General features: G+C 41.5%; 4 protein-coding genes across 7 annotated transcripts in view; 3 read left to right on the forward strand and 1 right to left on the reverse strand.

The window, feature by feature from the left end:
• The window catches only part of grin2bb (glutamate receptor, ionotropic, N-methyl D-aspartate 2B, genome duplicate b), a 53,788-nt gene extending 45,849 nt beyond the window's left edge, over positions 1–7,939 (forward strand). Inside the window, exons 15-17 of one of the 4 annotated variants that reach the window (XM_037276383.1) lie at positions 578–816; positions 2,599–3,601; positions 4,574–7,939. In XM_037276383.1, coding sequence (XP_037132278.1) covers positions 578–816; positions 2,599–3,601; positions 4,574–4,968 — 1,637 coding nt within the window. In that variant the 3' untranslated portion in view covers positions 4,969–7,939. Of the gene's footprint in view, positions 1–577; positions 817–2,598 lie in introns of all 4 variants that reach the window. The other 3 variants (XM_037276466.1, XM_037276212.1, XM_037276295.1) reach the window with 3 other exon arrangements.
• A 5,419-nt stretch (positions 7,940–13,358) lies between these two features.
• Positions 13,359–15,686, forward strand: si:ch211-243a20.4. The gene is made up of 6 exons (XM_037252260.1): positions 13,359–13,531; positions 13,603–13,872; positions 14,550–14,671; positions 14,803–14,928; positions 15,013–15,123; positions 15,192–15,686. The coding sequence occupies exons 1-6, from the start codon at positions 13,450–13,452 to the stop codon at positions 15,252–15,254; spliced, it is 774 nt and encodes a 257-aa protein (XP_037108155.1). The 5' UTR covers positions 13,359–13,449; the 3' UTR covers positions 15,255–15,686.
• A 109-nt stretch (positions 15,687–15,795) lies between these two features.
• On the forward strand, positions 15,796–19,970 carry zgc:101679 (uncharacterized protein LOC450058 homolog). Its single transcript, XM_037252244.1, has 11 exons — positions 15,796–15,955; positions 16,279–16,325; positions 16,407–16,479; positions 16,613–16,772; positions 16,851–16,919; positions 16,993–17,113; positions 17,267–17,424; positions 18,079–18,160; positions 18,280–18,326; positions 18,653–18,708; positions 18,818–19,970. Exons 1-11 carry the CDS (start codon positions 15,897–15,899, stop codon positions 18,897–18,899), a joined length of 954 nt encoding a protein of 317 aa, XP_037108139.1. The 5' UTR covers positions 15,796–15,896; the 3' UTR covers positions 18,900–19,970.
• On the reverse strand, positions 19,247–24,063 carry emp1 (epithelial membrane protein 1). Its single transcript, XM_037252272.1, has 5 exons — positions 23,938–24,063; positions 23,104–23,187; positions 22,485–22,584; positions 22,108–22,248; positions 19,247–20,544 (listed from the first exon to the last, which is right to left on the reverse strand). Exons 2-5 carry the CDS (start codon positions 23,176–23,178, stop codon positions 20,387–20,389), a joined length of 474 nt encoding a protein of 157 aa, XP_037108167.1. The 5' UTR covers positions 23,179–23,187; positions 23,938–24,063; the 3' UTR covers positions 19,247–20,386.
• Positions 24,064–24,874: the final 811 nt, after the last annotated feature.

A 24,874-nucleotide genomic window follows, 5' to 3' on the forward strand; every position in this document is an offset into this window, starting at 1 on the left:
AAAATGGACTCATTCATGCTCATTTGCACAAACAATATCATTATATTAAACAAACATCGAGGAACAATATTCCCCACTTGATCTCTTGTCGTCCCTCGCTTCCCTCTCTCTCTCATTCTTTCTCTCACACGTACAAAAGAAAAACAAACCATCGGGGCAAATCCGGCAAATCTCTCTGGACGTGTCCTCCCGCTTTAGCAATCCCCAGGGATATGGAAATAAGATGGACACATTTTAGGGTGGAAATACTTCTCACATGACCGTGCAAACTTTCTCCCTGAGGACTTTTCAAGTCCCCGCAAGCACCCCCCCCCCCTCCCTACAACAAAGAATGATCAGCCTAGCATAAGCAATCCTTAATGAGGACGATCTTCTGCAGGGCGTTCAGATAAAATAATGCAACATGACATTTGTTCCCCCCATACATGAGACCTTAGCTGTTTTTGACAACAACTAAAAAATATGTCCTTTTTCCCTCCACTCACACTTGCAAGTGGCGTCACCTGAGGCAAGCTCCCTCAAGATCGGACATATCACGATCATATCTGCAAACCTCATGTATCTTTGCTTCCTTCAGGTGAGATGGAGGAGTTCGAGGCTTTATGGCTGACAGGTATCTGCCACAATGAGAAGAATGAGGTTATGAGCAGTCAGCTGGATGTGGACAACATGGCGGGGGTCTTCTACATGCTCGGGGCCGCCATGGTTCTGTCACTTATCACCTTCATCTGTGAACATTTGTTCTACTGGCAGCTGCGCTTCTGCTTCATGGGCTTGTGTTCCGGAAAGCCCGGGGTCACCTTCTCCATTAGCAGGGTGAGTGTACATGGGGGTTATTTTGGTTTTGACCTCGACCTGACAAATCCCAGTAATAGTTGTGTAGACATTACTGACTTTGGTTGAGATGGAAAAAGCATTGGCGTAGTTAGAGTGCGTTTGCAGGGGCACTGCCCCCCCTGAAATATGCTTGGATGACCCCCCCACGTGCCAGGTTCTGTTCAGATATGTATATTTTCATCCCAAAATAGCCTGACAGAATTAAACTGTTAATTAAGTAATCATTGAAATGAAATTTACTCGCTATGTGGCGTGTTTGCAGCGAGTGATCTAAAAGTCTGTCGAAAGATTTTAGACTACTTTACCGTGTTTCTCTGACGGGTCATTTAACAAGATGTCTTAGTGTTATTGCAGGCTGTTTCGTTTCCCAGAAATAGCCATTGGAGGGGTAATTCATTTGCATAATGTTACCTTTTCGCCAAGAGGGTTGTCGCACGGAAATGGTCTCAGCTACCGTTTGTCAAACAAAAAAGACAGCAGTGTTTATGAGTTAGTGTCCAAGCTGAAGTATCTTCTAATTGTCATTTTGTTTAACGCCCACTCGCACTGCCCTGATAATGACTTTACAAGTCAGAACTGGCATTGAGCACTTGAACAATTTTTTGTGTATGCAGTGTGAAGTCACAAATCTGCCTTGATTGCTTTTCAAACTGTGATATTTTTCAAAATGTAAGCAGCACGATTAGGACTTTTATCTGTGCTCCAAACATTTGACTTTTAGTGGTTCGGTGTGTTAATATCCATTTGAACAATTTTGTATGTATTTACTATAGTCTTCATGTTTCTTATCACAAAAATGATAAAGGATGAAAAATATTATTTGCAGCAGAACAAAGAGTAGGCAGGAAAAGACGGTGATGTGCCGGTAACCTCTATTCGGTAACATTTCAGAGCAGCTACAGTAGCTCTAGATGTTCTACTGTAAAGAGATCAGATCAAACATTCCCACTAGAGCAGCTGTCATTCACCCAAGCACCCAGAAACAGAGATAAAACAGACACGTAGAATAAAGAAAACTATGCTGATGTCAGCTATTACTGATGAATATATAATATAGTGTACATCCTTTAGCCTACAATAGCTTACTCACAAATGATTAAATGTTTTTGAGCAAATACGTTTGAGTCGAGCTTATGGTTTGCCAGCCTTTGACCATTCAGATTTGACAACTATGACTAGTTTACAAGATGCATTTTTGATGGAAACAACAAATTGTCCCAGCAAAATGGTGTAATATGCATGCCAGGCCAGTAGTTGGCGACGTCCCTTGTAAAGACACATGCGCCTGCACGACAGCTGCAAATATTCTCATTACGCCTCAACGTCGTATATGAGACAGAATAATAGGACTCAGTATCAGTGTTGTAAAAGTACACTTTTCTGGAGAAGTGTTTGTTTGTTTTGTTTGTAATACTGCTGCGGTCCAATACCTAATTAAACACTAAACACGGAAGAAATCATTTTCAACAAAAACCGGTGGATACATAAATGGCGTCGACAGAGCTACAAATTCTCTCATACGCTTTCTTGACTTCACGCTCAACTGCTTGCACTTCTTAGGAATTAAAATTTAACCAAGCAGTCATGACAGGCACTTTCACAAATCCCTCTCTAAATTATGAAGTCTTTGGTACTAGCCTCCATTTTTACTGCTCATACCTTTATTGTTCTTACTACTTCTTCCTTCTCCTCCCACTTCATCTCTCTTACCCTCGCTGTCTCCCTTCACCTGCCCGCTCATCTCCAATTTCCATACTCCAGGGTATCTACAGCTGCATACACGGAGTACAAATTGAGGAAAACAAATCAACCATAGACTCGCCTTCATCATCCATAAAGAAGAACATGAACAATACCCACTCGAACATCTTGAGGTTGCTCCGCACTGCCAAAGACATGACTGCAGTGCCGGGCATAAACGGCTCGCCGCACGCGGCCCTGGAGTACACCCACGGTGGTCGTGAATCAGGCATCTATGACATTCAGGAGCACCGACGCAGCCTCGTAGGGCACCCGGCAGACTGCAAGTCGGCACCGCCCTACATCCAAGAGGACAGCATGTTCACTGACTACATCAGCGAGGTGGAGAGGACTTTTGGGAACTTGCCCCTGAAGGACAACAACTTGTACCAGGACCAATACCGGCACCACCACCCGGTCTCGGCTTTGGGTATGTCCGGCCCCCCGCCTAATAGGCCGCGTAGCTTAGGCAGCGCTAGTTCATTGGAAGGGGGCATATTTGATTGCGAAAGTTTAGGGGGAGGAGTAGCACCCATCTTCACCACCCAGCCTCGCCCCTCCATGACTCACAGGAATACCAATAAGTTTGACCTGATTGCAGGTCACCCCCCCGCGGATTCCAACCAAGTTGGGTTCAAGGGAAGCAATGTGTACGGGAGGTTTTCATTCAAAGGAGGCGCATCCAGCACGGGGTTCATCGGGGGTCATGAAAGGTACTGCGGGGGAGGTGGGGGCGGGGGAGGCTCAGGGGGTGACGACGGAAACATCCGCTCCGACGTGTCGGATATCTCCACTCACACCGTCACCTACGGCAACCTGGAGGGCAACGCCAAGCGCCATAAGCAGTACAGGGACAGCCTGAAAAAGAGGCCGGCCTCTGCCAAGTGCAGACGGGAACAGGACGAGCTGGAGCTGAGCGGCTTCAGGAGGAGACCCCACCACCACACCGTCCACCACCACTTCCCTCACGGTCCCTTGGCACACCGCACCATCTCACCTCCCTTGGAGCGCAAGCGAGGAGGGGGTAACGCTTCACCTTACTCATTCCGCAAAGACAAAGAGAACTTGAGGGAATTCTATGCCGACCAATTCCGCTCAAAGGAGGGCAAGTGGGAGCAAGAGGGTGGAAGTGGAGGAAGTGGTGTGGGCGTTGGTAGTGGTGGTGGTATCTGTAAAAGCTTAGTTCCTGTGGAAGACTTTCTCAAAGGTAAATGCAAGAAGCAGGACTCCAAAGGTGGGCTCGGCTCAGTGTCGGCAGGTCAGCAGGCCCACACCTGCTGGGAGAAGGGCGTTTCCGGACTGGGAGCAGGCGGCATAGCCGGAGGTGACTGGGAGTGTCGTAACTGCCACAGTGTGTGTCACCACAGTGGAGGGGCGGGGGGCTCCTGCCCTGCTAGCGGGATTGGGGCGAGCAACGTTCGCCCCAGCTCTGCTAGCTGCAAGCGCTGCGACTCGTGTAAGATTCAGCCCAGCAACCTCTACAACATCAGCGAGGATAACAACATAGTGTTTTCTGCAGGGAAGAGCAACATAGGAGCAGGCCAAACGCCGACTCAGAGCAGGAAGCTTGGGCCAGGTGGGCGGGTCTTACGGAGGCAGCATTCTTATGACACGTTCGTAGACCTGCAGAGGGAGGGGTCAGGTCGCAAGGGAGGGGTTGGGGGCGGCGTTGGCGGCCAGTTTGCCCAGCCCCGAAGTGTGAGCCTTAAAGACAAAGACCGCTACATGGAGGGCCCCAGTCCTTATGCTCACATGTTTGAGAGGTACGCAGGGGAAAGAGAGTCTCCCATGTTTGGAGGGATCGGCGGAGACAGGGCTAAAGGTGGCTCCTCCTTTAGTTTGTTTCGCGGAGGCGAAGGTGGGTTGCATCGGCGGTCCGTGGGCGAGCGAGACCTAAGAGACAGGGACAGGGCTAAGATGGGAGGTGGGAGCGGCGGTGGCGGTGATGGTGGCAGAGGCGCCGGGACTTACTCCTTGTCTAAATCTCTCTACCCAGATAAGGTGAACCAGAACCCCTTCATCCCAACCTTCGGCGATGACCAGTGTCTTTTACACGGTGCCAAACCGTACTACATGAAAAAGCCACAGACGCAGCAACAGCAGCAGCAGCTACTCAACAACACCCGAGGAGGAGGGGACTTCCGGGGCTCCATGGGGACCACTTCTTATTTGCCTGCGTCGGCCACGGCCGGGGTGATGTCCAATGTAGCCCCCAGGTTCCCCAAAGATCTGTGTCTAGGCGGGGTGGGCGGTCCCATGGGCAACCACCACGGGGTCAACAAGCTCATGCCTGGCAGTCGGGACACGTTAGGTTTGAGCCAAAGACCTTTCAATGGTGCAAGCAATGGACACGTCTATGAAAAGCTCTCCAGCATAGAGTCGGACGTCTGAGGGGAGGATAAAGTGGGGGAAGACAAACGAGGGAAAACGGAGAACAAAGAAACGGCGCAGTACGAAGAGAAGGCGACACGAGTGGGTGTCGTTCTCATGCCGCTAAACGCCACAATCTGGACGATGCGTTCAAAGCCAGACTGTGGACGGCGGGTTTTAAGCAACGAGGGAGGATTGTGGTGCTGGGAAGGAGGTAGGGAAAGACAGACGGACGGAGGAGCTTGCTCTCTCGATAAGCTCATTGTTCCACAACAAATTTTTGAGTTCACAACGGTATTACAATCATGAATGAGAAATCAACACTGCTGAAGTAACAGGGTAAATTAACAATAATTGTACCAATAGTGTTAATATTATTACTGAATATTACTCAAGTGTTTCAAGATGATTGGTTTGTTTTCCGATTTTATTTATTCAAGTAGTGTTTGTACGATGTTGATTGTTTCTTAGCTTACCAACGTCACAGGAGACTTGTGGACCATTTTGAATATTTCGGGGGCTCCTGTCATTTTGGATTCTTCTTTGTAATGAATTATTTCTTCATGTTTGATTTATTGATTTATTTATTTATTTACTTTTCACAATTTTGGAGAGTATTGTGATGTGTATGTGAGAAAAAGGCATGACTAAGTACAATGTACTTATTGGCTTCCTTTTTTTTTTTTAATGGTCTTATTTCACCTACGGAAGCCTACATCATCATACTGATTTGCCTTCCATTTAGTTTTTTTTTTTTTTTTTGCTTTCTGCTCAGCAGCACCGAAAGGGTCTCTCATTTCAAGCTGGATGTGCCTTAAAGGATTATTGTTTCACCTCCAGACAATTGGTTCCTTAATTTCAGGGCTAAAAACTTTCATCACAGGAGTCACATGTTAAAGAAAGTTGTGACAATGACAAACTTTCAGGCAGTTGAGCTTCAACGAAGGTGTCAAATGTTATTTCTAAAGACAAGAAGAGAAGTGTTGCGGTTCAGAGGAGTTTTACACAGACCCTACAAATCGGTGAAATAGCAGTTAGAATTTATGAGCCACTGTGCCAGAATGAGAAATAAACATTCCTTTTTACTGCAAAAAAAAAAAAAAATCTGTTTTTGACATTATCCTCATCAAATTAATTTAGCATAAGTGATCACCTACTTGTTGCTTCTGTGTTTACTCACCAGGGCAATTGTGGTGTTAGGACCAGATATGCTCTGAGTAAGACGCTCGGCATGCTACTTTTGTTTTATTTTGTTTGTATTTAAGGTATTAACAATGCCTACTTTAGTACATAGTCACCAATTACCAAAATGAGTGCAACACTCTTTCTGGAACAACATTTGCACTTCCACTAAATATTATGTTTAAAACATCATGAATAAAATAAATAAACATTGAAATTCAAATTTGTTCCCCGAAAGGATTCAAATCTGCTATTTTACGGGATAGGCTGGCATTTTGGTAAACTATGTTTTTAGGGAGTTACAGGAAAAAAAACAATCCACAAAATATGAAGCTAATTTAGATTTAAAGCAATCAGTCCAATAAATGGCAAATGACATATTTTGTCGATGTTATTAGTAATGTTTCTGCAAATTCCCCCCCTAAAAATGTGAACAGCTTCCACAGCTAATTCAAATTCCAACACAGTGGAACTTCCAATATCAAACAATCTACTCTGTGATGCTAGTCCCCAACCATGACCACTCCCATAATGGCGCAGCCCTCCCTCTCCCAGATCCATCAGCATGTTATCGAGTTGTCCTTATTTTATGCCAATTGAAATGTTACTTGTAATATTGTTAAATATCCAAAAATGCATTTGGACAAAATTATACCCAATACCGATGGAGAAATTTTTCTTCCATGGTAAATTCAAATACGGAGCACACAATAGAGTGAATGCTTTCTTGTCCTCCCCATTTCGAAATTAAAAGCAACTTCAGTAAACTTGGTTGACAAGTCAGTATGTATGATAATAAGTGTTTGCATGCATACACTATTCTTTCTTTCTGCTTTTACAATTTTAACTTTTAGGCCAGCAACTGGGTGTTTTTTGAAAACTTACTTTTTAGAAATATCATTGGTACACGATCAGTGTTAGTGTACGTGTGTTTGTGTGCGTGTGATTGTCTTAACAAGAGAAAACACCAATCTAACACACCAAAATCAAAAATGAATACTCCCAAGTTAACAAGACATTCTACAAAATTGATTAATGGTTGTGTTGGCTAAATGTTCTTGAACACGGTGGAGGTTTTGCTGTCAGTCACTGATAAAGCCTTTTTCATACTTTTCCTCTTTTTCTCTTTTTTTTAAAAAAAAAAAACTAAATATCTCCGTACATAATTTCTGTTGTCGTACGTGCCTGAATTTGTAAGCTTGATTACCTCTGTGTGTGCGAGACACAGCGTGAGTGAGGAATACACACTTCTTTTATATGTACTATACAACTCCATGTAAATAGAGGCACTCATGGATTTTTGATATATTAAACAAATGTACAAAATGGCAGAGAAAAAGGTCTATTTGCGATCAATCTTTGATTCGTAGGTGCCCCTCGCAAAATTGTTTTGTAACTACTTCAGGACGTGTTAATGTGCAGTTCTTTATAATGACGGAAAATGCACGTTCGGTCGTTTTATTTTGACCTGAAGGAGAAGATCTGCACCAACTAGTCCATGGGAAGCACAATGTCGTTCCGCTTTTGTTCCTTCTGTTTGGGTCTCAGACGATCAAACGCCATCCCGGAGCTGTACAGATTGTGAAAAATTGTACATACAACTCCAAATCTTGTTCACCCTCACTTTTTTGTATGCAAATTAAGTACTTGTGTGAAGAAAGCATTTCAGATTTGATGGAATATTTAGTAATATTTGAACAATGAGATTAAAACACACAGTCGATGTGCAAATAAGTGCTGAGAAATATTATTCTTCTGTCTCTTTGGAATAAAAGTGTTGAGTATTAATAATAAAAAAAGTGAAATCTCACACATGCTTGTCAGTTCATTTCTACGTAGGGCAAAACACAGCTGGTGAATCTTTTGTTTTGTTGATTTGAATGGACTCTATTTTCGTAGACAGTGCAGGTGCGCTCAAGCCTAAAAACTGGCTTATCTTGGTTTCTGTGCAGGTGTGAGCCTTCTTTGGCGTATTTGGGAATTTTTGCAGACCGCCCAGAGAGAGTGTTTTATTTCAAACACCCCCGGCTCGTCTGACAATGTAGTGGCGGAAAGTTGACGACATTTTCAGACCAAATAAAAGCAGGTCTAAGTTGTGGCGCTGGTGGTGTATTGCTACTTTGGTGGGTTTAATCAAAGTGCTCCAGCTCCTTGAAAATTTGAGAGGTTTAGTTACCATGTTGGTACCGGCTTGTGGAACATTTCTTAATTTCCAAAACCAAAACACTGTTTTCCATTCCCCATTTTTTTTTTTGCTGTATTTAAATGTACCTCACCGTTTAGTATGTTGTCATGGAGTGAGCTGGGAATGTTTCAGGTGGTCAGGAACAGGACCATGTCCTCTGTTTGCACCTCATATAGGTTTCTGAATTTTTACATGCTGTTGTAAAAATACATAAGCATAATGAGGGAACTGATGCTGACATCAAAGCGCTCCAAAAACACCCCCTTGTTCCTCAGCTGTGCTTTCTTGTTAAAGCCTTGTCCAGCAACAGGGGATATATAGAAAGAAGGTTTTAGCAATGGCTCCCTTATGTGGGCAGATCTTTACATCTACTGGCGCACAACACGCTGACTAAACTAATCCCTTATCAGTTTGCATCTTTTTTTTTTTTTTTAGAAACAATCCCTCCATCAGCGTCTTATTCCGCTCACTTGTTCTCCTCTCCCGACATCATCAGGGCGACGTGCTCGGCGTGCATTGCAACACATGTAACTACTTCTTGACAATTAACTGTTACCTAGCAACTGGCTCTTTTTCCAGAGATGGCAGTGGAAGAGTGGTAGAGAGAAAGAGAGATTTAAACAGTATTCCCACAGCATCTTAACCGGATCGGATGCAACAATGCGTCGACAATAGCGAAAACCAAAATGGAAAGCAGCGCCTGATCTGAACGCCCACATGTGTCAATTGTGCACAGGAGAGGAGGAAGAGGAGAGGGTGCTATGTGATGCTGCACATGTATCATGTGTGGGGTTAATACATGAGGAGGTGTAGAGTAGAAAGGGTAGATTTGAAAACAAATAAAGCAGAATATGGCCCACAAGTGGGAATGTGGAGGTCGAGGGGAAAATGTTGCTGTGACAAGTTTCATATGTTGCATGTTCCATAATATTCACAATATTAACAGAAAATTGACACCTGCTGAATATAGGTCATGAGTAGCAATGTTTCCAGTGTTTATTGAGACAAGGCACATATTTTACGACAGAAAAAAAATCTCATAGTACACCACTTAGCAAAACTATTCACAAAAAGTGGTTAAATGCCTTTAAGGTATTTACTGTATGTACCTTCTGTCATTTCAAACTTAGAGCATTTGATTAGTTAGTTAGTTAGTTAGTTAGTTAGTTAGTTAGTTAGTTAGTTAGTTAGTTAGTTAGTTAGGTAGTTAGTTAGTTGGTTAGTTGGTTAGTTGGTTAGCTAGTTGGTTAGTTGGTTAATTGCTTAGTTAGTTAGTTAGTTAGTTAGTTAGTTAGTTAGTTAGTTAGTTAGTTAGTTAGTTAGTTAGTTAGTTAGTTCTGAGCCCAATTCTTGTCACGATATGTCACGATATTATCAAGCATGATCTTATCAAGCATCTTAGTCCGAAGCAGTTTAAAGAACGTTCATAAAGTGTAATCTGTCCTGGTTTCAAAACTTGGTTGCCACTGCATGCCTTCTGGCCAAGTGATGGCTGCCACCTTGTGGCATCATGCGGCATTGCAAAGGCTGCGGACTAATTTGTTGATTCGTGTCTAAACTATGATTTTTGATTCAGTAGAATGCTAGAAGAGTTCCTGCGATTATTATTTTTTATGTACAACATTGCATATTGGCTAAATTAAATGGTTGAGAATGACTTGTATAAATTTGTGTTTCTTTTAACGTAAGTGATTAAAAATAAATTTGATATAGGCGCCTAAATAAGGCATCACAAAGTTTGTTTGTTTGTTTGTTTGTTTGTTTGTTTGTTTGTTTGTTTGTTTGACATAGATTTTAATTTAAAATGTAGCATTTAACAACACTCAAACTTTGTTGTATAACTTTGTTATGGACATGAGGTCACCTCCATGATGTTTGACACCTTCACCTGCCTTCTCCTCACCAGCCAGCTGGCCCTCTTTGGGCTGACCCTCGTCCATGCACTGGTTTTGTAGGGGTCATGCTCTTCTCCTCACCTGTCACGCTCTGACGTACCAAAGACAGGTCACCCCCGAGCCTCTCCTCGTGGTAGCCATGGCGACGGAAGAACCGTTCCATGGTTGCTAGGAGATGGAAGAGCTCTGTGATACGCTGATGCAGCATGGAGACTTCTTTGAACAGGTCGTTGATGCTTTCTGATAGAGGACGTACCCTGCAGGATGAAGGGCCAAGAATCACTTTGTACTTTGTTTCTAATTACTATTATTGTTACACTCGAAAATGTTGAGAAGTCCCCGATGGTGCCGTAAAATAGCTTGACGTTTATCCAGGCAGCGTGGATTCAGTTCCCGTAGCTGACGTCAGCTGCAGATCGACTTGTTTTGGTAACGTTCTATCTCCTTCACTGGAGTCCATATAGTTTGTTCTCGTTATTTCAGTGGGCCTCTGTCACCATGGCAACCAGCATCTGCACCATCAACAGCTAGTGAGAATTCATGACCAGCAGACAGTGCACTTAATGAGATGATGGAAAAAAACCGCAGAACAGATTTTCTAAGAATTAAATCAACCTAATGAGTATGAATTGGACTCTAGCCCTGATGACTTTGGGGGGAAAAATACAGAAAGCCAGGACTGGTCGCCAGTCAGTCACAGATCACATGGTGACAGACAGTCATTCACATTCACCGTGAAACTGCATGGCTCTGCGGCCTGCATGGAGTGCAAAAAAAAAAAAAGCTGAGTGACTGTTTATGATGATAATCGGTTCATATCTAGAATGTCCATTTCATATCTCAATACTGTACAAAGTATCATTATCCCCTCTTGTTTTACAGCATCTTTGCTCCCATTCAATTTGTTCAAGTGGATGACTCACCTGGCAGGATACTGGAGCATGGCATCTATTCGAGTGGGTCAATTTGAGGAAATATGGTAATTTCTTGAGGTCCAATCTTTGCAAATTGAGGTTTTTAATACGCAGTCATTTGCCGTTATATTAGGAAAAGAAACATCCGACGTGATCTAATGCAGGAGTGTTTATTATCATTCACAGAGATGATAATGCTCGGTTTTGATTGAGGGAGGCGTTAATAGTTTTTCATTTGGTTTGTCATACTGAAAACTGTTTCTAATATTTTGCCCGTTTCACGGAGCTGAATTCGGCAACCCAAAAAAATCAGTGCACATCTGCATAGAAGGTAATGCATGCATCCTCATAACAGAGCGTGTTAATCACACTGGATCAAAGTAAGCCGCTAGCTGGCTTATTGTTTGGGTATTATAACAGATTTGTAGACATGAAGGTGGAGAGAAAACAGAGCCCAAACAGGAGGTGCAGCATCTGGCAAAAGCATGTTACGTCACCATGTGCCTTCTTGAAGTGTTTGCCTTGTAGATGAATAAATATATTTGAAAAAAGCTGCATCTGCACTGCAAGTTACACATTTGCTGGCAACAAACTCACAATTTTGGAGGAATTATCACTCCTCTACTCAATAACTTACTGCACCTCCTTGTATGGAAGAGCAGAACCACTAAAGACGATCTCCACCGTCAAAAAAAATTCAGAAAAATCCTACAACATAGACAAAAGCAATGAATGTGTCAGGCTGACATTGAATTATATTTTATTGCCCTAATTGGATTAAAACGACTTAACCTGGACTATGTCATTTTCACCACATACAGATACAGTGCTCATTAAGCCTCTAGTTCTCCTCCAACATCTTGCTGTACCTTTCATTATTTCCTCTTTCTTTCTGTCTTTTTTAAAATTTATATCTATTCACTACACGCACAAGCTCATTTTCCGCCATGAGCGCAACTGCCATAGTGATATAGTTATAGTAATTACAACTCAGCTACAAATTAGCAGGCCCATTCCCTCTCGTTTTTTAAAAGCAAATTAAACACATTTTTATGCGTTTCTGTTCCCAAAAATAAACATACAATTATGACCTCTTCAGAGGAATCTATCCTTTCCTCCCTAGCTGTCCTTCAGAACAGAATACTCAAAACAGAGCGTGGAGGGTCCATCATTTCTCATCAGTGCTGCCGGGGACCACATAGGACCACGCTCTTAATCAAGGGACCACTCAGAGGGCCGCCAGATGTCCATGGGCGGTTCTTTTGTTGTAATGCAGTACTCCACCATAGAGGGCGACAAAACTTACTCCAATATATATGTGCAGCTGTAATGAGCATAAATAAATAATCTTGAGTTGATTTTAGTTCAAATAAAAAAGTGCATTTTGAATACTATATTGAAACTATATTTATAATATATGAGTGCATATCAGAGAGAGTCAGCTTTACTCAAGATCAATCAGTTTGATTGCAGTTGATTATATAAGTATCTGTCCTGGTCAAGAGATGACATCATTGATAAAGAAAGAATGAACGTATGCCACAAAATCAGCTCTGTTTATGCTAATATGACAAGAATAAAGCAGGAAAAATAAGATTTAGCAAGATATCAACTTGTGACGTTTCTGTTCAACCCTTTTCGACAAGTTCATGTTTTTAATATTACACAGTTGACGTGCAATATAAGATTGCATGACTAATTCGCATCTAACTGACATCCAGATGTTATTCCAGTGTTTGATGTGTGTGTGTTTGTGTGTGTTTCATGGCGTGCAGGCTGAGCTGAGATCACAGTTGGCCACTGAGAAATTTGGTGGAAAGAGTCAAGTGGAATATCAGCCTCTAAAGAGGAGCAAAGTGTCATTGGAGGAAAGAAAGAAAAATGAAGGAACAAACTTCCACGCCTCAAAGAAAAAAAATAACTGCGGTGACGGAATCTTGCCTTGGTTCACAGCTGGTCTGCATTAGTGACAGGGCATTTGTCACCCTGTGTGTGGAATTCCTCACACACGTAATGAGCTTCAGAGCTGGGCGGTAACAAGCTGCATTTTCTCCATTACATGTACTTAAATACTTTTCGAATGTGTATTTGATACAGATTGTAGCAAAGAACATGATGGAGACGCCCATGATTTGCTATATAGAGTTGACAAACTCAGATGCACAATTGGGGGTGGAAGTCAGTCTCTTTTTCCTGTCCCCTGTGACTTCCCATTGAGCGACTAATATTTTGAGGAAGTGCATGTCCCAGAAACAGGAAGTCCCAGTAGTTAGTTAACATAAGATAACTGAGAGCCACCAGCAAAGCGTGAATATCTTTTATAAACATGGCATTACGACTTCTTTTTCCTATGCTGATTTGGATTCTCAAAATGCGCTTTACTTCATGCGCTGGGGTTAAAGTTCCGAGTAAGCCGACCACCAATAGACATCCTCAATAATATTATACATGCCTGATATGGTTTGCTTTGTTCCCACAGGATTGTTTTTTCACGACACCGTCTTTGTGGCAATCACGGGTGAAGATCTCCACGTTCATTATCAGCTGACCATCCCGGTCAACCAAAGCAAAGGCTTTTTGACGTGCTTTGACCCCTACAACCAGGTGATTTTTAAAGACGAATTTTCTGCAACTCGAGGCCATGCTTTGATCACCAACGCCGTGGTGCATCTGGAAATGCTCCTGACATCAGGAGAATATCATTGCCAGTATAAGGTGGCCAAAGCGTACTTTTTTCTTCGATTGAGAGGTGAGTACAGAAGCGGGAATGTGCAAACAAAGTGGCCAGTACCAATCTGGCTCATTCAATCTAGTCATAGCGAAGATCTCTTCAAATAAATCAAAACAGAATTGATCCACTTAATCTAATAGCAACTGCTAAAGAATTTGTGACCTGACCTATTTTGTGGCATTTTTATAGATTTTTCTAAGTGATACTGACAAGTAAACTTTGATTATTTGGAGTTCTTGTAGTCTTTTATCCTTCTGTCTCCTTTTCACGGCTCCGCTGATCGTAAATCATTGAACGCTTTTAACTGAACAAATGGGGTGGCACTAGCCCACAAACTACTTAACATCTACAAGGTCAGACACAACAAAGCACACAACAGAAGTCTTTTTTTTTTTTTTTTGGGAATGTTCTGCTGTGAATCAGAGTTGTGGCAACAATGAGTATTTCTGGTCAGTTTCGAACATCCCCGAGACTTTTTTGTTACTTTAACTGACGAAAATAACTTGTCATAATTTCTGACTTCCCTTGGAGGGATTATGAATGTAACACTTACACCTGCTCTCGAGCAAATACAAGAGTTACAGAATTCTCCCTTCTCAAGGCCAATTTGCTGCTGTCAGTTTATGATTATGGTTGTAAGTTATAATGCTCTCAAAACGTCTTTTGGAAATGTCACAAAAGTTGTATTCTTCCAGATCACGGCTACACGGATCTCGATATGGTGGACTACACAAACTTCATAGTGTTGGCCTCCTTCTGCGGTGTGTTGCTGGTTTTTAGTGTGTTCAGCTCTGTGTATGTCTTCAGAGGATCTTGGGTAAGATGGGCATCACATGCGATCAGCATGTTGCGATATCAGAGCTGAGCAATGTTTGGCTTACATTTTTAGCGACAAAATCAAATAAGGAAACTTGGGCATGTGTTCTTTTTTTTTTGGACAAATTTTAGACAAAACAAATTCCCGAATGTGGCAATCCAAGCAACAATCGAAAGCAGAACAATGAGCGAACGCAAGCAGAAGAGCCTAAGGATGACAGCATGGGTGGAATAGCTTCTTCCACAGCTCTCTATGCCGTAAGTATGGCCATGGGCGTATGCACATTCATGTCATTATTGTGGTCACTTTTCTCTTTTTAACTTATAAATAAAATGTCGTAGAGTCTTGAGCCGCGACCTCGCTCCATTTATGATGTGCTTGACCGCTCAGCTGTCAACACAGAGTCACAGCAGAAGAAGCCTCCTCCCAACCCAAAAACCAGCCAGAAACCGGTCAGTGTGGATTCTTACTGATTTGTCACATATTTAGAAATGTATGACAAGATAAATTCTGTCCTCAGGGGGAACAAAGCGCACAAGCACAAGAGGAAGGCGTATTTGAGTCTGTCTATGAGAATTTCTGAATCCTAAAGAATCCTGAGTCAACCCTGGCTGACATTGGAACCCATAAAGAAATAAATGATATACTGTATATACTGGAAAGACACAGAATGTATATTTATTTTTGAATGACGATTAAAAGTATCTAAATCATCATGTAAAAATACACTGATATGCCAGAGCCTTTATATGCAGGCAAATTTGCAATATAAATCTGTGTCTAAGCAATGTCTATCATTATAATCCGATGTTAAAAATCCATAAATGTTTTCCATGAACTCTAGAGCTAGAAAGCACTTAAACATATTCAGCAACATTATTCAGCATTTTTTCTGTAAATTAATTGTTTCTGTCTATTAACTTAACTAACTAATTAAGTTCGCCATGTTGGGGATCTAAGTGTAGTTTTGTTTGAATGTCTGTCTGAATAAACAGATTTAATAACCAACAACAAATACAGTAAATTATTGTGCTGTGTTTGGCTGCAACATAGGAGGGACGAGTGATATCAAAATCTACACTCCGTACCAGTTGGTGGCGGTAAAGCGCTATTAAATTGTTTCCCAACCTCCAATAATTGACCAATAGAAGAAGAATACCATCACAACACCGCTGTCACTGTCAGTCGCACTTTCGGGTCGTTTTTGTGGTTACCTGCGCTGACCATGGCTGCGGAAGGTGACTTTTTGGCGAGATACCGTGCTGTATCGAATAAGCTTAAAAAGTAAGTGTCGGATAAATGGAAAGCAAGAAGAAATACAGATTGAAAGGGTGTCAGAAGAAATTATAATGCCGTTACAAGCTAGCTAGAGTTTGCCAGCTTCAATCTCGACAGTCAGAGAGACGTAATAATTATGAGCGATATTTCTTCATCTCACAAATAGATGTTTTGCGAAATGATCTAAGGTTTGGTACAATACATCAGCGCCACGCGACGGTCCAGTGACGCTTAAAGCCGTCAGATGGCTGACACTTTTTTACACAATGGCACAGAAGGTAACATTTTACATGTTGAGAACGATGGTAACATTTCTATCCTCGTTGCAGACGTTTTCTTCGAAAGCCAAATGTCGCCGAGGCAAGTGAGCAATTTGGTAAGTTTGGACATTTTAGTAATAAGCAAATCAAATGTGCTCAATTGATCAGCTTATTTGCAACAATGTTTGTTGTTTCAGGCCAGCTAGCTAAAGAGCTAAAGCAGCAGGACTGTCTGCAGTATGCTGCTTTCTGCAACCTTGCCATGGCCCGGTAAGACAAGTCATGCACAAATCATTCCTGCAAGGTTTTTCTTGTGTGTAGTTTGGCAATGACTGTTTCAAATAGGTACAATTGTAAAGCAGTTATTATACAAACAAAGTTGTGCTTCCACTGTCTCCTGCAGGTGTGAGCAGACTCTTTTCAACGCTCCCGGAGAAGCTCTGGCGCTAACTGATGCTGCACGCCTTTTCCTTTCCTCTGAGAAAGAGAATCACTCTCTGCAGGCACCAGGCTTTGATGAACACTTACAGGCAGCACTCAACTGCTACACTTTTGCCATTAAGGTTTACTGTGATGCCCCTTTCCTCTTGCAAAGTAAATGTATATAATGTAACTGTCGGATAATGCTGTTATTCTTACAGGTGTACATTGAAATGAACCAGCCTGTGATGGCAGCCAGTCTTTGTTTAGAACTTGGCAATGCACTCAAAGTAAGCTCCCCTGTTTATGTGATGCATTATATGGGTGGCATATTATATTTCATTTAATGTGATGCCTCAATAGGAGATGAACCGACCAGGAGAAGCTATTGTTCATTACCAGAGGGCAGCAGAGCTGCAAACACAGATGCCAGTGGAAGCTCTTCTGTCATTGGGAGAAATGGCTTCGTGTAAAATTCTCACACGTGAGTTTGATGTCTCTTACCTTCTTTGTTTGGTTCCAAAATGTGCGAGGTCATATCAGGCTGATTACTAATAAATAAAGAGGTGCCTTACCAGATCTATGACATTTTTGCAACTTATCTGATGTGTGATTTGTGTTTTGTCTTTTGAAATAGGTGACTACGATGGTGCCCTTTCAGTTTTTACAGAAATGCAGCTCATGTGCCAGGAGAGAGGACTGCAACTACCAGGCACCAGCACCCCCGTAGGTGCTTTTCTGGACATTGTAGCAAGATGCGAGATCTCTAGAGTACTCCTCCTGATGCTGCTTGAGGTACAACCCATGTTTTCATACATATACTGTATTGGAGAGAGTAGCAGAATATCTATGAGGTTGGGAAACAGATCAAATTCAAACTGCAGCCCTGGGAGCTATTTTGAATTCCCGGAAAGAAATTCCACTGTCCAAAAACTCAATTCAAGAATTGCTATCCAATAAGAAGTCCCAAGTTAATCTGTAACTTGACATATTGAGTTACCATTCGATTTGACTATGTGCATTTGAATAAAAATGACATTATTATTTTTGGGACAAATACTGTTCAAATGAGGGAGGGGCGTGGACTTTAGTGGCTACTTGTGGGAATATAGTTGTCATTATTCCACTCCAGCCGCAACAATGATCAGACTTTACATTGCGGTTAAGAACAATATCTAGTTTTGTGGAAATTAAATTAAGTGAAAATGCAGTAAGGTTGATGTCATGGCACAGGAGCATTATTCCAATGAGCTGCATGAAAACCTTCCAAACTTTCAGTGGCACGCAGCCAGCAAATTTCAAATCGGAGAGATACTATAAAAGTTTAGTGGGAAAGGAAGGAAATACCTACGCAATGGAAATACAACACCGGTTTGTGTTGTGACCATCTACATTCCATAATCTAAACCATAACGCTTATTTTGTGGTTCTGTCCACTTTTCTGTGCAGCCTCCTCCTCAGAAGCTTCTGCCAGAACATGCGCAAACACTGGAGAGATACGCATGGGAGTCCTTTGACCCACATAGCCAAGGTGGAGATTCTTTTAATTTCCTAACAAAACTATTCTTTTCCCTTTGTGTTACGGAGAAGTCTTACCGCAATTGACAATCATTACAAGTCCAATGAGTCAGTCCTCTTGTTCTCTTGCAGTGACCTTCCTACCCGAGAATGTTTTCCTGCTGCTGCAGTCGGTGGTGGTGAGTTTCATCAGCTGCATACTTTTGCACTTGACAGGATTTCCTGGTCTTCTCCTCGGGGCCTTTTGCAAAGCTGCGATAAATGTGCCGGGATTGGCACCGCTTTTCAAATGGATTTCAGTTTTCCCGTATTAATCTGCGGCATTTGAACACGAGTCCTCAGAGGACAGATAATACTGCGCTAGTGTTGCTCGACGAAGCCGTAACAAAAAGAGGAGTCTATAATGAAACATCAGCTGAGTTTATGAATAAGCGCAGAGTCACATCCCATGTCAAGGCCATCTGAATTTATTCGGGCCACATATAAAAGCCAATGTGTTTCACAGATGGCATGCCAGGAGAAAGACACTGAGTCCCTGAAGTCTCTTCAAACTGAACTATGGTAAGCGTTTCATAATGCTCATCGCTATCATGACCACTTTGTTCCCTCTCTTAGTGGATTTGACATTTTTCATTGACAGTGTTATTTCGATTTGCATTTTCCACTTCAGGCCACTGCTGACCGCTGAGCAGAATCATCTCCTCCACCTAGTGGTTCTGGAGCGCATCACACCGTCTGGCCAAGGCATTTAGTAGCGTCCTGGTCTCATCCGCTTCCTCTGGGAACGATAGCTAACATCATGGAAACATTCCTGCTTGTGACTGGGTCTGTTGTAAGACCTCAAGAAACGCTTGCACTGAGAGAAATACCAATTGTAAAACCTTACAAAAAAAATACTTTTGTGGTATATTAATGTCATTATTTTGTGCTTTTACCCAGATCTAATTGTTTTCTATAGCACTTGTTGAGAACGTGGAATGAAGCCAGAGTAAACTGTACCCCAAATCTTGTCGTTAGCCTGCTAAAATAGTACTTCATACATATTTATAGTGCCATTTGATAGTGTTGATCTTGAGTTGATGAATGAAGCGTGAAGAAGTTTGTTACTAGTTGTTTTATTGATTATAGTATATGGCTTCACTCCAATGTAATTACAAACCTTCTAATGCATAGTTTAGAAATACGATCAAATGAAACACTGTCGTCCTCCATACTTGGTTCACATGTACAAATTGATGTACTTTTCTCTTAAGATAGCAGCCTACTACAAACAAAAAATGCAAAACATAGTTTGACAAGGAAAGGAAAATTACAAAATGTTACAAAAATATAATGGTTACAATGTACATGGATAAAACAAGGATACACTATACTTCAATCATAAAATAAAGATACATGACTTAAAACTACTTGTATTTTCAATTAAGGCTTGTTTAATTGTTCAAGTACTATAACAGGGAAGTTGTAGTGTTGCTAAGATGCTCTAACTTCACATGTAATGTTTACTTCTTTCTTGCGATTGTTGCTGGAAGCCTGTTTGATTCAGGGGGGGTGTCAGCACTTGAACTTCTTATCACATCTTATCTTCTTCACACCCCAGCTTCTAAAATAATCTTAACTGATGGCTTTATTTCTAAAGAGCCAACAGTGTGAGACTTAAGGCACAGAGATGCGACACTCCTGTTTGCACAGTAAATGTATGAAGCCACATTTGGCTGCAGTTTGGGTTAGTTTAGCATAGAGGCTACATCATTCAAAGGTAACAAAATCCACATGTAAAACTTTCTAAAATTCCATTTGTGTAAACTACAAAAAAAAAAAAATACAAATGTCTATCTCCCACTTCTCCCAAATTTTACCCTAAGCTACCCAGCAGCAACAGTTGACATGTTCCCAAATTGCCACTAGATGTCAAAAGTAGTATTTGACATCATCATTGTAACTTGCTATTGTAACTAATTTGACTTTATGGTACAGATGTAAATTAGCATGTTATACAAATTTAAACTTAACTCCCGCATAGTACAAATTAATTGGGGGAATAGAAAACTGACTGATTAAATGAGTTAGGCTTATCATAAGATTTTTTTTTTTAATGTACGGCTTTTTTTTTTTTTTAAATGCTTCCCATTTTTTAAACTCCCAAAAACAAATATTTGTCACTGATTTGGAGGATACTTCTTGAACGTCCCAATTAAGAAGGAATGTGATCCCACATCCAGGCCGCCTCTCTTTCCACTCACTCACTCTTTTTCCGCAGGACGAGATAGGTGATGGCTAAGAGCAGTGTGAGGACAAATGAAATCCAGGCCAGGATGTAGGAGTGTCCATATGCTCCGTCTTCTTCTGCATGGAACTCGGAGGTGTAGATTGAGGCAGCTATCATTATACACAGACCTGCGGGCGAGAAGTGAATACTCAAGACAATTTGTACTCATAACAGGTAACTCCTTATACCAGTAATACCAATCAAGTCATGAACAATTTTCTCAATTACTGGCTGCAGTGTGTTTACTTACTTGACTACAGAGGGTGAGGGGGATTTATGACATCTGAATCATAACTATAATATATAGCATTCTTTAAATTTTTCTGCACAATATTTTTTCATCCTTGTCATATCAGAACATATGAGACAGTTGTTTTTTTTGTTTCTAGCAATTTATATGTATATGTTAAAGAATTTTTTTTTAATTTTCCACACTGCATACATCAGCAATTTCGCGATTGTCAGCTTTTCAGATGCCATTTCTGTTCTATACGTGGCGTATATTGTGATAAAGCATGCCACTATTAGTAAAGGAAAATATAGCCACCTCGTAACGCTGCTATTTCAAAGTTTCCCTACAGGGCGCCGTTTATTATTCATATGGCCGACCCACCCCATGATTCATTGGTGCGTGGAAACAAAGGCCACAATTAGAGGAAATATGGTATTTTCATCAAAATAAGTAATCATATCATGAGGGCTTGTCAAATAATGTCAAATGAGATGAAAGCATTTGCTGTAACTGTCTCAGTCTATCACCCACTGAAAATCCAATATGAATCAGACTAATCGCTATGACAATGAGTGTTACAAATATTTTGAGTTGAAAATCATGACCCATCAAGAGGATTCGCATGACTCATTTTTCTGCTCAATTCTGAGTGTGCATTATGTGAAAGTGAGTGAAACGCCCAAAGGCAATTGAAGCAACAGAAAGACTTTGTCCCAAAACAATTAAATTTCTCTCAAACTAATGTTCTAATACTCCCATAAAAATGAGAGCTACTTATTAAATATTTAACTTTAAAATGACTATAGCTATTTAGTTGACCCCTCCCTCTTCACTGTTAAAACTAAACATTAACCCAATTTGCATTTGGAATGTAGCTAAAGTTAGGTTAGCGGCAAAATGTATCTTCTTCATTTTTGTCAAGCTACTGCATTTGCCCTGAGATCCTCTGGCGCCTCCATAGGGGAGGGGTGGGACTCCCATTTCATTATCAGTACTTTTTTTTTTTTTTACATTTAATGTTTTCATTCATTTTTCAAGCAAAATATAATTTCTCTCCTGCTATTTACCTCACATACATATCCAATTTGATACTTATCCGGCTTGAGTTTATTTTCAGTTAGTAGTTTTTGTGCATGACATTCCATTCGTCTTGTGGCGTTTAACCCTGTAGACTCTTGAGACTAGAGAACACACAACCTTTGTCTTAATTGTATCATGCAGAACAAATAAAAGTGCTTGAACTCTGCCTCCGGCTCTGAGCAGACAGACTCGTAGCATTAATCGATCCCACCCCATTATTATGGATTTTCAATGATCCTCCCCTCTTCCTCCATAAGGATGTACAGTAATATGCGCTTAATCACACAATTAGTTGATGCATTCTAAAATATATTTTAGCACGTCATCTAACAGGGGAGTGAGAGGTTGCCTTTGGTTATAGAAGAACGTTATTACTCACAGGCGAGCAACTGCAAAACGCCAGTGAAGGTGAAGCGCTGTCCTTTAGGCAGAGTGAAGAGCTGGGCCACAAAGACAAACAGGGCCAGGATGGCAAAGATGCACGCCAGCACTGAAGTCGCCTGTACTGCTTGAAGGTACTCTGCAGCAACAACAACACAGACAGTGAAGGAATGACAAAAATGTCAACAATTGCAATTTGCACGGCGCTTATTAAACATCACTGCTATTGCAAACTAATAATTTTCTAACAGGATGGCACTCGCTGTTATGTGCACATGAATCTGCCTGCTGGTTATACACTTAACACCTGCTACCGTATATTCACTGCAGTGGGATGCGCATCTGGTGGGTGAGAAGATTTCTTATTGTGTTTACCTTCTGGGTAGTCTTTCAGGTTAGTGTAATGCCAGGCTGAGTTGACCAGCTCCCATCTTCCCCACAAGTCAGTTGACAAAGCATCGGTGGTCCACCAGGCCTACAGAAACACAAGTACGTGTCATGTTATTATGTTGTGAATTGTGTGTTTTGGATGCAAAAACTTTTGTTTCTAAATCACTGTGGATCTATTTCTATTGCCCAACTTTCTCTCTTGATCGCAAAAGTGCGACAAATGTTGTAAGGGCATCTCGTGAACAAAGCCCCCTTTAGGTGACCTTGCAGATTTTACAGTGAGACCCACCCATAAGCCCCGCCCCATTACTTTCCTTTCATAGATCACAAAATAATAATAAAATATTATTATTATTACATTTTGGTCTATCTCAGGATGAAACCAACTTTTAAGCTCTACATCCATCCAAGCAGTTGTACCTGATGGATTGTTTGGTCAGTGTATAATAATGTGGGTGGTAAAATAGGAACCCACCCAAGAACTTTCACAAAATTGGTTAAATAACACTCGCTTAACTCAACTTCTGCCCCATATTTTCATTTGAGTAAAACAAACAATTGGAGTGTGAGTCTTTGGAGGGTATATGGGAAAAAAAATACTTACATTATCAATAGTAGCAACGAGGAGCAGGATAATGGCGGTGAGATGGACAACAACGATTCCAGCCAGCATCAACATTGTGACCCTCTGGGAAAATAAATACCGTAACAGTGATTTGAAGGGACTGCGGGGCGTGTGCGCTTACGCGCATGCGCGCGTGTGTGTCGGAAGATGCAGAGCATTTACTGTATTTAAGTTAACCTCCCCCTAGCAGAAAGCCCCTCACAGCTGTCCCAGATAAAACACTGCGAATGGGAGCTGACAGACAGAGGGCCCCCCAAAAAAACGCCCCCAAAAGCCCCGCAGACAGATGTGCCCCCTCCCCCCCAATCTCCCCGCGCCGAAGTATTAACTTTTCACACATTTCTTGTCCCACCTCACTGGATAAATCAACAAGAACTATTTGTAGTATCCTATACTCGAATTCAGGGCTTGAAGCTATTTCCGTCGACGAGAAAGGCGCATTTGTTGCGACGGTGTGCGGACATTCGCAAATTACACGCGCAGGCCCTCTACTGTACAATACCGTCAACGACTTTGAAAAGAGCGCGAGAACGCAACACTCGCCCATAATAATAAAAATAATGACGATTATTATTCACTTTCCGCGCACGGATATCGTCATTTATGACGATTACCGTCCGACATGAAATGTTTTCCAATGCGCGCCTTTTACCCTCTCAACTTTTCGACCCTTCCAAGTTACTTTGAAAGTTTGGGCTACGCCGTAATTCTCACTTTCCTGCACTTAAAGTGACCACAAACTCACCAAAAACACGCGTTAAACGAGAGGAATGATTATTAGTATGAATGCAATCGAGGAGAATAAAGTATTACCTGAAAGCGCTCAAACGCACAGCCCGGGAGTTATTTGGAAAATGTGAACGGCAGTAGAAGACCCACCCAGCTCTGACTTGGACGCACACACATCGGCCTGTTTTCCCTCTCTTCCCCTTGTGCAAGCCCCACCCAGAAAGTTTCACATTTTTTTCCTCCTCAATGAAATGTCCACACACTAAAAGCTATGCAGAGTAGTTCGCCCATAAAACAACAGCCAGTTTGAAAACGTAGATTTCTTCAACCTTGTTTGGAGTCCACAGAGTTTCTCAAAATATTTCTTTTAATAAACATTTTTTTATTTCCTGACCATGAGATAATACTGTCCCGTACATGAATATATACATGCCTTTATTTGCATGCATCACACTCTGTCTACATACTAATAATTGAAGTTACCTTGGAAGTTGGAATGAATGAATGGAATCCGAAAAGGCAAAGAGAAAAAGAATAAATGAAGCACTGTAATCCTTGTAACATTACCGTGTATTGCAGTGATCCCCAGATAACCACGCAAATGTGTGCCTTAGGGCTATGGAATGTTATACTGTAGTAGTGCAAACTAACCGCAAAACTTGTCGAACTGCTATCACACATCGAACAAATTAAAGTGCGGATGTTGAACGCTGTAATGTTTGAGTGGATCGAATTTCACCAATATTATCATGGAAAATATGCTTTAAAACTCACTGCTTGGCTACTTACCTGCATTTGTTTGCTTGTTTGTTTGTTTGTTTGTTTGTTTGTTTGTTTTGCTTTTACCACGATGAACTTTTGTCTCATCTTGACTCATGAAGTATGACTGTATTATTGGCATGTATGTACATTAAGTGCATGTAGTGTGGAGCACGGGGCTGAACGTCTGGCGTCTGGTACTAATTCAAATCAATAATAAAAAGCTTGGAATTGATTATCCAGAGTCTGCCAGGCAATGCAC

This window comes from Syngnathus acus, chromosome 1, assembly GCF_901709675.1.
Source record: "Syngnathus acus chromosome 1, fSynAcu1.2, whole genome shotgun sequence".
NCBI lineage: Eukaryota > Metazoa > Chordata > Actinopteri > Syngnathiformes > Syngnathidae > Syngnathus > Syngnathus acus.